General features: G+C 41.6%; 1 protein-coding gene across 4 annotated transcripts in view; it reads right to left on the bottom strand.

Moving 5' to 3' along the window:
- LEMD3 (LEM domain containing 3) overlaps positions 1 to 15276 on the bottom strand; it is a 43786-nt gene extending 28510 nt beyond the window's left edge. For 3 of the 4 annotated variants that reach the window (XR_011723893.1, XR_011723895.1, XR_011723894.1), the window contains exon 1: positions 13556 to 15276. Coding sequence is in view for 1 of the 4 variants with exons in the window: in XM_071733474.1 (XP_071589575.1) it covers positions 13556 to 15125 (1570 nt within the window). In the remaining 3 variants the exon portion in view is untranslated. The remainder of the gene's footprint in view (positions 1 to 13555) is intronic. The other variant, XM_071733474.1, reaches the window with a different exon arrangement.
- Positions 15277 to 15510: the final 234 nt, after the last annotated feature.

A 15510-nucleotide genomic window follows, 5' to 3' on the forward strand; every position in this document is an offset into this window, starting at 1 on the left:
AAGCAAGTATGTCATATGCAACTGCAGCAATTTATCAGCTGCATATGCAATTAACAGCTGTTAATCAATCTGCATGTCTTTACTACATAACCTGGATTAACTTGACTTAATAAGGCCACTCCTTAACTACTTTAGTAATTTCTATTTTCTGAATCCACCCTTCTTTCTTTCAGGCAGGATCCAAGCTCTTACCAAATCCTCCTACTTGCTCCAGCCACAGATTTCAAGTTTTCACCTATTCCAACATGTCTAAGGCATTTCAATACATCACATCATTATTGGTTCAAAACGTTTCTTGATAGGTCTTTAAATATGTAGGTATAGTTTTAGGAGTAACAAGGTTTTATTCTACCAGACTAAGCAGTAATTGAATAACTAAAAACTATCAGAAGACCCGTTTCTTATGTGGACATATTGTAAGATATGAAGGATGAGCCTTGAAAGAAAAGGCTCATCCTCAAAAAGAGTTCAAGATCTCTACCATACAGCAACAATCACCAGACTTGAAAGTAATCTATCAAGCTCACATTTTTATGAGCTTCAAAGATCAAATCTGCATCCATTTACACTAAAAAGCTAAAAACTACAGATAATTTTGTAAAAGAGGAATCTCCTGACTGTTGTCCCGGGGGGTCTTCTCTCCACAGACAACCACATTACATCCCTCCTTTTTTGAGAACAGTCAACAAACTACCTGGACATGGCAATCTCATCATCCAACAGAACTCCCCAAGACAGCAACAAAACTGTGAGAAGCGTGGCAGTTTTATGTGGCCACACGTCCATAGTAGCTGCAGAATAAAAATGCAAGAGTATTTTCATGGAATAAAAGCCTCAAAAACTTAACACAGGAAACCATAGCAGCTCCCCAAACCACTAAAGTAAGGAAACATCCTTCTTGGAATATTTGATACATTGGGAGAAGAGCTTTATTCTAGGCAAGGTGTAATAATAATAGGATGCTTTGGCTAGACATGGAAGGAAAAAAACACAAGCACACTAAGGGACATCATCTTAACATGAAGCCTGATTTCAGAAGGAAAAGGGATATGCTGAATAAATTCCATTTTTAAGAAGGGATCTTATTTAAATGTCAGTTAACAACAAGAAAATAAGATCACCAAAAAGCCTGTGAAAGAAATCAAAGCAGAATACAAATATTCTTCTGGTTAAGTGAAAAGACTACTAATGACCTTTAGAAGTAACTAATATACACACATTACTGCTAGAAAAACCTGTAAATTATGACTTTGAGACTACTAGAATTCTTCAGAATAGCAGAAGAGGCCAGTCTCAAATAACACAAAGTCACCAAAACAAAGTCAAGGGTCACAGTACAGCTCCAAAGCATTCCAGACAAAGCTGTCAACACGAATGCACATTACCAGGCCATCTCTAAGAGATGTTCAATTTTAGGAATACAAGTACAGTCAGTGTCAACATACACGGGTAATTTTCTCTAGAATACAAAAGCTTTCATCTTTAAAGTAAAAATAAAACCACTCACCACCACCCATTTTCCTCCCTAACACATTGGTAACAATTGCAGACAGAGTATTTACAAGGGTTTAGTTTTCTTGAGTAAAACAAATGAAGCACAAAATGGGAGTTGTCCTTTTTTTCAAAGCATGGTTTAACAAAGTTTCAGTCTAATTGCTTACATCCATGAAAACTTAAGTCAGATTTTACAAAGTTTTAATAGTACAAGTTCCAAACATGGACACATCTTCATGGATAGAAAGAAGACATGCACAAATAAAAATACCTTTGCTTAGAACATAAGCTAGAAGAACCACACCATTATCATGGTACCAAAATAAGGCACTGAGTTACCTTCTGGTCACCATATTAGGATGCCAAGTAGCTAATTCTTCCACTCCAGCTATTTCCTACATGCTGTGGTGCCTTGCCCTGAGCAGTGTTATCACTCTTGCAGCATCAGTATTCAATACACTTCAACATGTAACATCAATACTGAAGTATGAAAGAACAGTCACACTGGTACAAACCAAGGATTAAACTAACCCAGAATCCTGCCTCTAGCAGTAGAAAGAAGTTCTACTCTTTTCAGAGATATCTGTCCCTAACTGGAGGCGGAAAAAAATCAACAAAACAGTGGTAAAAATGAGCACCAGAGCAGAAGAATGTTAAGTATATGCTAATACTTCAACAGAGTATTTTTCCAGTCATAAAAAAAGATGGAACCACAGAAACTTCCCGACAGATACAAGCGACTGGCTATTTTTTCCCCCTAAATTCTAAGCTCTGATGGATTTTTCCCTAGCAATTTGTCTACTCACACATTATCTCAAGCAAGTTTTTAGCTTCAGCAACATACAGTCACCCAGTTCCACAACGTAATCGTGTAGGTGTGAAATACCAAGTTTCTGTGCTTACTCTGAACTTGCCACTTGTTAACTGGAGAAACTTCTTGTATTAGAGGAGACAATGAGTAATCAGACATGTTCTCTATAATATTCATACCTTTACTTCATTCCTCAGTCATCACTCTTCCACATGTAAAAGTCCTATTTCTCCTTACTATGAAAGTCAGACTGTACTTTTGACCATATTACTACTCTCTGAACCTTCCTGCACCTCTGCTGCATCCTGAGGTTGGGGACTGGAGTTGGACACTATTCAAAATAAAGGAACACCATGAATTATTAATGCCATACTGGTATTTTCAAATATATCCTCCCCAATATACTTTCTTCTAAGTTCCCTTCCTAAAAAACAAAAAACTCCTACTGCTGTTTCCTTCTTGACCACTACTGAGCATTATGCTAGCATTTCAACAGATGCATTGCAATGTCACAGTCTATTTCTGATCATACAGATAATTTGATTTTAGGTTTAAAAAAAAAACTTTCCAATGCAGCTTAAAGGAGCTGTAGAACCACAGCTGCATAAACAAGAATGATCCCAATTACCCTGCAAACACATCCTACCTCAATGTGACGATACCAAAAGGGCCAAATACTGTCCACACAAGGATTCAGAGACTGTACACTGCAGTACACACTTCCAAGCTAGCAACTCCTGTAGAAAGAGGAATGTTCCTCACTGCAAAAAGGAAAGTACAACATTTCTCCTCCTCACCCACGGTGTGACAAACAGATTAATCCCAAAACAGAAGCAGTATTTTTTCTAAAATTTGTCCTGTTAAGATACGATGAGTAAGCAGATAACCTACTGCTTTCATTAAAATGCTTTCTTCATAAAAAAAAAAAAACAAAACCACAAAAAACCCACAAACAAACAAAATAAACAACAACAACAAAACCCAAACCAAACACATTAGCTGGATAGTGTATTGTTAACAGGAAGCAACAATACTGGAAGCATGGCTATCCAAAATGGGCCTTGAGCCCAGCCCTTTTTTAGTTGACGTAAGAAATCAGTCCTTGGTAATTTTACAATCCATGTAATTTCAACATGAACTAACAGATCTGTAACTTTTCACTAATGTTAGGATCAAGGACTGAAAGGACTGATTCTACTAGCACATGTGTCAAGGACCATTCTAAAACGTTATCCCTTAAATGTCCTAAACCTTAAAACCCCAGAAAACAAAACACAAAAGAAAAAACCTGAACAAACAAAAAAAACCCAAGTTATTCAAGGAAGTAGGTTACTCCAGAGCTTCATCTTTCAAATAGCTCAAATAAAATAATCCTGCCTTTATTTCCTTCTCTGCAATTACCCAACACTCAAAACAAATGAGTGGTTTTGCAGGACCTGCACCTCCAGATTGCACTAATTCAGGTAGAAACCACTTTGAATCAGTAGGCTAAATCTGTGTTTTTATATTAAGACAGTCATATATACAGCAAGCTCAGCAACTCCTTCACTACAGATCATCTCTTGTGTGCTTTGGAAAAAGTTTTTGTAGTTCCAAATCCGTACACCATTACAGTTTGAATAGTCCTTGGCAATGTCAATTTTGAATGGCAGGACAATTTGCCACAAGGATTAGAAAATTCTTACAACAGCTGAATCTTTCCATCAAGTCAGTTTTTTGACTGTCTCTGTTTAGAAAGATTGTATTGATAATTTTTCATCAGAATAATTTGAATGCTCTCTGCTTGTGAAGAAGTGATAGAAGAGTCAATGACATAACCAAACTATTTCATAAAATTTCACATAAAATTCTTCCCTAAAAGAACTTAAGCTATCATATAACTGTGACAGACACTTTGGCTCAGACATTTTTTATTAGCCCTGAAAATAAGTCCTTGTTATTTTAGGTAAAAGGGTGGGCAGTACCAGGATTTCTCTTTGGAGTTTTTCACTGCATCTTAAAATAAACTCCCTCTGTATTAGCTGTATCACCCTTTAATAGACTCCAGTCTATTCAAATACAAGTTAGAATAGACCTGAATATTGACAGATGCTCTTAAGAGTCATGTTAATTCGGTCCATATTTAAGGCAAACTAGTGTTTTAGGAGAGCTGCTCATCAGCATGTCTGGTTTAACTAGAATAAAAATACTCATTTCAGTCTTGTACTTGTACGAATGATCAAAAACCTAGAAATTGGAAGTTTTGTGCTTAAAAGAGTACTTTAATCTCTGTAGCACCTCCAGATAACCCAGTACTGCAAAACTGCAACAGGATACTTTGCTGTCAGTTCTTAAGAATGGCCTTAAGCAAAAAGCTTTATAAAATAAATCCAGAACTGAAACAGTTGCCAAGACAGAGCTGACTTTAAAGGAAGTTTTCACTATATTATTACTACATTCAATCCATGAATACTGTTGCTGGCTACAATCTACTATACTGAAGCTTTCCATTTCAAACAGAGCTGACACCTCAAACTAAAACCGTAACATTGATCTCTAAGACAGAGACTGCCTTTCTTTCTGATCTGTTTCCTAAATATCACTAACAGCAAGACTCAGGGAAGAAGCAAAACGACTGACAGACATTGCTTGTTTCAAAATGCAGAAAGAGCAGCCTGCCTGAGTGTACAAAGAAAGCATGGAAATCACTTTTTCTCCTAGAAGACTCTGAAAATAACTGTACGCAACAGATGAAGGAACATGTAAACAAGCAACAGTGAAGCCACACCAAGACACAGAACAAACTTGAGAACAGGAAAATAATACTACATTTTAAGTCCCCAGCTCTACAGACAGATGAGAAATTGCAGCAGAAAAGACTCAGGCAGTGTCCATACCCCTAACTAGGGGCTCAGTGGAAAAGTGTCATCAGAAGTATCAAGTGCCAGTCACCAAACACTTGGCAGTACTTCCAGCTGTCACACCCACCCAGGAACTGCTCTACACCCCCAAATTCTACCTCTTATGTTAATTTCACTGTTAGTACGAGAGCCACCTTAAGTAAGAGCATATTTAGATTATTTATAAAACCATTTTTATTATCTATATTTCTGGAAAATTAAAACAATTCTTATAACTAAGTGTCCTCATTTCCAGCTTTATTTCTATCAGTGTAAGGAAATGTTTTATAGCAACAGAAGTTGCACACATGCTCTTTTACATGATATTACAAAACATATTTCAAGGAAGAAACAGCTGTCTGCATTCTATTAGGAAAAAATAAACCAGAAGAATGCAGTGTAAAAATTTGGTAATACTACATTTCTTACACAAACAGTCTCCATTATGACATAGTGTTTATACGTAGGAAAAAAAATTACAACACAGTAAGACTGCTTTTATCACTAGCTGCAAAACATAACCAGGAGAAACTTTAGACTCCAGATACCTACCAGTGTTTTACAGTGAGTATAAAACACCTTCACTCATGAGAGAATCAGAATAGGCTTCTCTAATAGTTCTTCCCTCTTCTTCTGTGCTCCCTCCTAACTATATTAGGTCCTTATGCCTTATCGGGTAAAAAACCATCCATAACTTCAATAGGTGAACACAAATTGGAGAAAGAAACAAAGTTCAAAAGCAGGGGAAACTCCACCCTGAAAGTCAGCATGAGCAGCTCAATGTTAAATTAGCAAGTGGTCTGCTTTCCTTGAATTCCAAAGTAAAAGATGGAAAGCAAGCTCAAAACACAAATGTTATTAAAACACAAAAGGTTAAAGTGTCATTAGAAATCTACAATTAAGTATCAAACCTTCTGTCACTCTGCCAAAGGGCCCAGACTGGATAAAAAGACTCCACTGATTCTGTACAAGGAGGAAGGTTACTGTCTTGAAGAGTTTTCAATGATACTGTAATAATATGAACAGGTTACAGCATCCAAAGATAACATTCAAACTGAGAGCACAGACAGAAGTCTTAACAGACTCAATAATGAGCAAAGATATTAACAAAGTTGTGATAAAGATCACATAGGGATTTTTCATATTTAAAACTGGGGATCTGCTGTGCCTCTGTCCTCTTAACCATTCAGCACACATTGGTTTATCACTGCTTGCTGCACAGAGAGAGCAGAACTGCCTAACAGTGATCTACACAGAGCCTGAACACAGCAGTAAAACTCTGAAAATAGGTGCTCTGGTGTACCCTGGGGAGAAAAAAGAGCTTACTGCATGCAGAACACACAGAGGTAGCTGCTAATGGTTCTCCTGTCATGACAAAGATGAGCTTTCAGAGAGGAAGCACCAGTCAGCTTACCAGAGGTACCTTTCTTAGCTAAACAGGAGGAAAACTGCCCAGCACACATAGGAGAAATCTGCACACCTAAAAACCAGGACAGGCTCAGTAGTAATTCAAGACATAATATCACTTGAATTGAAATGAATAAAAGTAGGCAATACTTGCTAACTTCCATTGTCACTCACCTCATGAAGACTTTTAAGTAACCTTCCCTGCCATCTACCACACCAGCTGCACTTGTCTGGCAGCATGTACTGGCAAGTTCAAATAAAAACTATTATCTGAAAGGAACAACTGGACTACCACAGAGCCACATATCACCATTACACTTCCATATGTCTTGCCACTGGCTATTCTATTCAGCTGAAGAGTTTGCTTGAACTAAGACTTCCAATACTGTTACAATAATTGTTTATTAATTAAACAGGGTACATCATCAGCTTATGGATTAAACTGATGACTCTTCTAGTAATGCTGTCTGCACTTTTGAGCCAGGTGGATGTAGAGTGGAGACAGAAGTGATCTTGGCAAGAAACTCTCCTATACAGAAACAGCATAAAAGAGGGTGGAAAGAAAGAACAAGTGACTCTTACTGATGTCCCAAACACTGGGGACAATACAAACTCAACACAGCTATTTATAGCTACACGAGAACCCTCCAGTATGCAAGTCACTACATAGTAGTACAAAGCTAGATGCTTCAAGTATAAAACAAAGTTTCCAAGCAAGATCTTAACTCTCCCTTCCTTAAACCATTTATCTCATGCTTAAGGAAGCAGAGGTGGCCATACAGATAGTCTGATGCCACCCTTTCTGTAAGAAGCTCAGTACATTCCCATCTCCTGAATGGCAAAGAACATTACAAGTCACACATTCCTTCCCTTACAGAAGGGACAAATAGACACTATTTGGCCTTTGGTCCTCAAATAACCAGGCCAGCTCCTTCCCAGGGATGCTGTCATGTCATTTCCCTCCACAGTTAGCTCTACTTCCAAATGCATGACTTGAATAGCACACATCCTATACAGTAGAATAAACCAGGTCTGGATTTAACATCCATTGTTAGCTTTTCCCCCTTCGTTATGTGCAATGGTACTCAATCTGCACATCCTTGTTATTACTTCAGAAGCAACACCTTTAGTTGAAAGAGAGAAGAAAAAAAGTATTTAAAGTTATAAAACAAAAATCCATCAGGCACTACATTGCCCAATTCCAAAGTACACAGAGATGTTGGTGCTCAAGGCAATCAAGCTAAAAAAAAAAAGTCTACAGCATTTCTGCAGGGAATATCACCTTTGATGGATGTCAGACCTAACAGACACTGGTCACAATACACCTGGATCACCAGGTCAGACTGTGCATATACACCTGCCCCTTCTGAATGAAGGAGCTCTTAGGAGTACTTAAGGCTGGCATTTCTGGTTTTCAGTAAGAAATGAAAACCTACAATCTCAAAGGACATTGAACAGACAGTATGGCTCTTTCAAATGTTCAACACTCCATTTTGATTTTTTTTTTTATGTAAAAATGAACACGTGTTTGCTATTACATACAAAATATAAAGTACCCAAGCATGGATACATCACTTAGATACAGCTGAGATTCCCCACTTCCCACAGTGATTTAGGAACACTTTTATCCAAACCTGGTTTTGAACAAGCACTATTACACAGGTTTCCAGGTAAGAGATTACTTCTCCCTCCAGAAGGAAATCTGCTTCGCATCTCATTTTTCCAGCTAGGTAAAATCTCCCCAGGACAGCATGAAGTTCCTTTCTCAGGATAAAAAACAACAAAACCCAAAAACAACAACAACAAAAACCTGATACCCACAGTGCCTTTGTGCTTTTTCCAGCTTTTTCCTTGAAATACACTATGCCTCATCTCCAGAAGCTTCCTTGGATCTTGTATCAGGTGCAAACCAATACAGAAATAGACTAGGATAAGCTTGACATCATACCTTCCTCTTAAGATCTCATCAAGGAATTTCATAAATCATTTTCTTATTTAAAAAGTAACAGGAAACTATTTTCGAGGAATTTGCAAGAATGAGAAACAGCACAAGCAAAACTGCCAGACTGGCCCTTCCCTAATAATGTGGTTTCCCTAATAATGTGGATTTCCATAGCCTAAAGAGGCCTCTACAGAGTTTTGTCACCCATGCACCACCCAACTCTGTCACTCAACCAACTGTACAAATACTCTCTTGTTTTCTGAAGCATGACACCTGAAAAACAACAGCCCACTGAATTTTTAAGCATCAGTCAAATGGCAGAGATAAACAGAAAATTTTGTGATTAATATTTTACCATTTCCCAGAAAATATTCTGGGAACTAAGGAAAATCAAAATAACCAAACCAGCACACAACAGTAAAAAAAAAAAAAAAAAAAAATAATCAGACCTTTTATATTTGAAACTTCTCTTTCACAATAAATGCTCCATTGTTCTGCATCTATTGAGAGGTTTCAGACTAGTTCTAGCTAGACTTCTGCTCTCCATGAGCAACAATATCTATACATTCAGATGACAACAGGTTTGATGAAGTTGTGCTGTGAAATATGGGAATACTGAACATGTAGGGTGTTATGCAGCTTGACCATACTGAATAGACCCTGGGATAAAAACTGCTGAATGTGCCATGCAGAACATTTTGTTGTGTAACCACACAATGAAACAACAGTATCAAGGGGACAGATGGTTAAGGTAAGTGAGCTCTGACACATACCTGAAAATAACCAAATGCTAACAGAAGAAGTTACAAAGTCAAATTGACAGTCAAAGGCTTCTCCTAACAAGCAGTTTAGAGACCTAACCGAGCTTCAAATGAATACTTTTCAGTGGAGAAAAGGAAAATTAAGACCTAGTTCTGGCTTTAAAGTCTAGTCTAGAATAACACCACATTTATCCAACTCATCCCAACAGTCCTCTCCTGCTAAAGCTTTGTTCAGCTGACTGCCTAGGAAGGACAGCCTGGTGCTGCACATAGGCCATAAGTTCAAGTATAAAACTCTCTTGTTCTTTTTAAATAAAGAGACCTGTAAATAAACCCTGCACTAAGTAAATAAGGGCAGTATGAAGGAAATCTTAGGATGTATGTAAAAAGTATTTTCCAACAACCCATTTTACAAGTTCTAATTCAGTAAATAGCCTTCTTTAAGAGAAAACTGGCCTAGAAATTGGTCTACAATCCTTCATTTATGCTCAGATTTCTTATTTATCTAGCACAGCATTACTGGAATTCAACATCTTGTAGACAGCTTAGTAAGTTTTAATGCCACTTAATTCAATATTACATCTCTTTTTGAGCCCCTTCCATTTGTTCTCCCCACATTAAACAGCCTTCTGTATCAATTAAGTCTAACACTCATTCATTTGAAGCAGTTAAAGGAATCTGAGACACTAAAAAGAAAGCTGGATTCAAGATACTTCTGTTACATACAGCATGACACTCAGTAAGCAGAAAATTTGAGTCTTTCCTCTGCAAAAATAATTTGCCTCTGCACAACACCAGAGGTAACAGCACATCTCCTCCAACAAGCAGCCCCAACAGGCACACCACATTTGCCTGATTCACATCTAGTATGGATCCACTTTTACTTGCTCCTTACCCTCTTCTCATCCTCTGTGGTACACAGGAGGCAAACACAGCACAACAGAGAAGCAGCACTTAACAGCACTGCAGGAAGCACAGCACAGTAGCAGGGAAAAGGTGACAATAATGAGGATGCTGGAGAAAAGGAGCCACCAAAACCAAAGTAGAGCATTTTGGGGCCATATTTTTTTTTCTTAATTACAAACAGAACTTTTTGAAGACAGATTTCTTATTCATGCTATGGTATGCTCAACTAATCTAAATATAACTAATATAACTAATCTAAATAAATCCAGTCTTCCATCTCCATTACCCACATTTGTCTTAAAACTGCTCCAGCTGGGCCAAGAAATTTACTAAACAGGCAGAATCTTGCAGAATCCTTCAAGTTCCTAGGAGAGAATCCTAGCAATATCACAGAGTAAAGAAGTGTGAGACTAAAGCCTTGATCTATCCAATAGAAAAACTGCAGAAACATTAACATAATAATATTGTGAACTTCTCCTTTCCACTTCTCATCCATATTATTTTACCTGGCCTAAATTGAGCCCCAACACCTAGTTTTAAGCCTCCTTCATTACACACATCTCTGTTCTCAGATTACAGCCTGACAAATACTTTAAGTGCCCATATTAGCTGTACTTGGTAGTACATTTTTAGTGTCACACACATAGTATCACTTCATTTTGATTGCATTTCATTTTAGGCAATCAGCAAGACAACCAATATTGAGCTCACTGTCCATCATTCCATGCAAAGTTAAAATAAAAAGGCATCTAAATATACAAATAACTGTCTCTTGTTTTCTTACAGTAGCTATGATAATTAGGGAGATGGGTAGAATGTAATTCCACTGAATCTTATTTTTTATGATAATAGTTTGAAGTTGAAAATAACAGTTTTTCACAACCAAATCACTCTCAGCCAACAAAATGTTACTCTCAGCCAACAAAATGTTACCTAAAAGCCTAGATGGCTTTTAGAGCCATCTAAAAGATATAAAAGCCCCTCAGTATCCAATTACCTAAAAAAGATGTTTCTTGAGATAGGCTATTATTTTTTAATAAAAATGAATCAGTTCTGCTTCAGTAAAGAAAACAGAACATACCCACACAAGCATAAGAGTCAAAGGACTCACTCAGATGGTGTTTAAGCTTAAGGAAGCATTTAACAGATGAGAGGCTTCTTTACCTTCCTAGTAACAATCAGTCTTTATTGGCCTATCCTGTCCATTCTTACCTGTTCTACAGACCTACCACATTTTCACTGCACATGCCCATTTGAGAAGTCAGAATTCTGTGAGCACATGCTGAGCATATGGGCAAGGTAATTCCTTGATCATTCCCACATTACTTAGAAGCAGCAGCCTGCTCCCCCTCCTATCAAAGGAGCTACCCACAAAACCTGCTGTTCACTTCTTCAAGGGGCCCTCTCCCCATTTGTTCAGTTGCAATGGCTGTGAGGAAGGAGGACAGATGAAATCTGAGTGCCACTGCCAGAACAATTCTTCAGGAAATCCACTTTCAGGGGTTCCACTGAAAAGAGAATGAATAGCAACAGGCCCAGAACAGGCTTAATTGAACTGCCAAGCGACACTGGGCTAACCAGAGCTTTGGCTTGGCAGCCTACCCTACGCAAAAGGACAGAAGAGAACTATTTTCCCTGTGTACTAGGTTCAAGCTGGGTTAACTTTTTAAGAGCAGTATGCTCAACACAGTGATCCCACGTGCTCTACAGGAAAGTTCAGACATTCAAAATGAAATTGTCTTCCAAGATAAAAAGTTCAGAATGGATTTCTTTCCACAGTACTCGTGCTATCTGCATAGCTGAGACATTCAGCTCTACCAATCAGCATGGCAGACAGTTTTAATGCAGCCACTGAATCTGACAGTTTACCCCAGTAGGCTGACAGACATCTTCCCTATTGAAACCAGATTTCAAGACTAGTAAAAATAATCTAACACAGGTTAGTGGAATTACACAGTTTATCAATACACAGGAAAACTTCTGCTTGTCTCTAGCAGTTGTGGACAACTCTAAGCACAGAACAGGAGTATGAGTAGTCCCAACAGTCACACTACACTGTATCTATTTTTAGCCCACCTGCCTATGTTCACCCCCTTCCCTCCAAAAAACAAGACTCAACTTTAGTTAAGAGCCACGTGGACAGCAATGAAATCACTGCAGTGCTCGAGTCCTTCCTGCTACTGAACACTACATTCTTCACTCCTCTGCCCACAAAGAGCAAAAAGCAGAAAAACTATTCTGCTACTATAATATAATGCATAATGTTTGGATGGGAAAAAAACCCACAAAATCCAAACCGTCTGGTTTGTATACATCAGTACACCTGCTCAAGGAGTATATAAATCCTCTGCTATCTATACAAAGAAGTATATGCACGTGGATACAACCCACACACCTTCCTCAATCATTTCAAGAAACACACAAATCCCCAAGGGCCTTCTAATGCTCTCACAGCCTAGAACTAACTTTTTGCATAATTTCTCATTGCTCCTGATGAGAAATTAAGACAGCAAAAAAAAATTTTTTTCTTTCTGATGTTAAGAGTCTCCACTTGCTCGTTTCAGAGAAACCAAGAATTGAATTACTGTGAATCACCACCCTCAGGTGGTAAGATTCCATTTTTGTATGCTTCGTGAATAGAAAATCAAAGTTTCTAAATCCATTCCAATAATTTCCTTTTTACATATTAAAGAAGCTCCTAAGTAATTCAAGATTAAAAAAAAAAAGCTCTACTATTCAAACTAAAGCACAACAAGATTTCACGTATATATTCTTAACTAAGTTTAGAAAAAAGCTAATTACTAGAAAACAATAGACAATAGGTCCAGCACTCACTGCACAAAGTTTGTTGTAGTGTGTAACACCATCTCAACCCAGCACCTTTTTCAAGCCTCAGCACTCATAAATGAACATCTGCTTTATTACCAAGCAACTACAGTCAAATCTTAGCCTGCAGGAATCCTAGGTATCAAAACGTGGATGATTACTTCTGTGAGACTGGCATAAAGCCTTATCTCATCAATTCCCTATTAACCATGCATCTGCTACACTGAACAAAACAGATAATACTGCTTCGTGAAAAAAGCATGCTAGAAAACAAGGTATCAACAGATTAAAGCAGGGAATGTCAGCATTTGAGTTTATCAAATGTCTTGCAAGACTATACAAGCTTGAAAGGTATACTTAAATGTATATACTTATAATACTCTGAGCTCTGTTCTGTACAGAAAGATTACACACCAAGGTAAACCCCAGAAGAGCTAAGTAAGGGATGAGTGAGAACACAAAAGGCGAATTAACAGTTGCATATCCAGTTGCAGAAAGAAACTGCTCTTACCCTTCACCTAATACTTACTGTTGGCTCCCACATCCTCAGCTACTCCAGAACCTCTCATTCTCAGGTATGTGAATCCCAGTATCAGAAAGAACAAGCATGCAGCAGTTAAGAGGAACATGGACAGGTAATGTGCACTGAAGCCTCCAGTGGTGGATACCTCCTCTCTTCGGAACTGTTGGAGAAGCTCCTCCTCGGGCTCTGAGAGATTCTTCTTGTAGGTGTTTTTCAGGTAGGTATGATTTGAACCCGTATGATTGGAGTGGTTGAGTCTAAGGGAGGAAGGGGCTCCACCCGGGGGAAGGCTATTGGTAGTTGAATAGATCCTGGATTCAACATTATAGCTACCAGAAGCACCGCTGAGAACATGATTATTGGTCGCTTTCCTAATGGTGCCCGGAGGGTCAGTGATTTTACTGCTGTCCACGTCCGTGAGAGGCGGCGGCAGCAACAATACTGCAGGGGATTTCTTAGGTAGGCCAACGCGGTACCTGGGGGTGGGAGGACCAGAGTCCAGATTTTCACATCCTCTTCCTCCTCCCCCCGCCGCCGCCGCCACCGCCTCCTCCTCCTCCTCCTCCAGATTTCTGCCCCTGTCTAGACTCCCGGCAGCAGCAGCCGCCCCCGCTGCCGCCGCCCTGTCATTCGTTACGACTACACCCGCACCACAGCCTCCGCCAGCCCTCTCTTGGCCCGTCTCCATCACGCCAGCGCCGGCTGCAGCGCATTTGCTCGTTATGAATGGAGCAGACTTGCCGAGGCTCCGTCTGGGCCGGCGGGCTGCAGACTCCTCCTTCGGTACCTGCTGCTTGGCCCTCGCCCCCGCCTCCTCTTCCTCCTCCTCCGAGTCAGAGTACTTGTCCCTGCCGCCGCCGTAGGCGAGGAGCCGGTTCCCGTTCACCGTCCGGTTCTTCCACGGCTGCTGCTGCTCGCTCTCCTCCTCCTCCTCGTCCTCTTCGTCGTCCTCTTCCCCTCCCTCCTCGGCGCCGTCGCCGGGCTCCCTCGCACCCTGAGGAGACGTCGCCGGTCTCCTGCCCGCCGCCGCCCCCCACCAGGCGCTGGGCTTCCGCCTGGCCGCCTCCTCCGGGGGGGAGCTGTTACTCACGCCGCAGGCGCCGTGGGGGGCGGCGGGCCTCAGGCCGCGGAAGAGGGGTGAAGCCCGCTCCCGCCGGCTGCCGGCGCCGGCCTGACTCCGGGGACTGGCTTCTACATCCGACTCGTCCGAGCTGAAGCCCAGCAGCACTTTGCCGCCCCCGGCAGAGGGTGCTGCGCGGCCCCGGCCGCTCCCGCCGGCGGCCCCGGGGAGGTAGGGGTGCTCTGCACCCACCAGCCGCGTGCCCGCGGCCGCTCGCCCGGTGCCGCCGCCGCCGCCGCCTCCGCCCGGCGCCGCTCCGGCCGCCGTGTTATTGTTGTTGCTGTTCCGGGTCTTGTTAGCGCCGCCGCGGGCCCCAGCCCGTTCATCTTCGCGCAGCTTCTTCAGCTTCTTCAGGTAGACGGGCCGGGTGCTCTCGGTGACCGGCCCGGGGGAGAAACCGAAGCGCCTCAGCTCCGAGAAGAGCTCCTCATCCGTGAGCTGCGCGGCCGTCGCCATTTTTCCGCTCCCCCGCCGCCGCCGCGGCGTTTCCGACCCACGCGCCGCGCCGCTCTCCCCGCCGGAACTGACGCGTGCGCACTCGGCTGTGGCCTAGACCCGCCCGTCACCCCCGGGCGCCGCCCGCCGCCGCCGGGGCCAACCGAGGGGGGCGGAGGGGGAGGAGGGGGCGGAGAGGAAGGAGGGGGCGGAGAGGGAGGAGTGGGAGGGATGGGGCCGCGCAGCGCTGCTCCGGGGGCCCCACCCCCACCCGTCCAACCCGTAACGGGCGGCGTGCGGGGGGCTGGCGCCGGGGCGCCTCCGTGTTCCCCCCTCCCATCCCCAGCTTCCCGCCTCCCGGCCTTGCTTGTAGCTGGCAGAGGCGGCGGGGCCTGGCGGGGACCCC

This window comes from Heliangelus exortis, chromosome 1 (assembly GCF_036169615.1).
Source record: "Heliangelus exortis chromosome 1, bHelExo1.hap1, whole genome shotgun sequence".
NCBI classification, from domain to species: Eukaryota; Metazoa; Chordata; class Aves; order Apodiformes; family Trochilidae; genus Heliangelus; species Heliangelus exortis.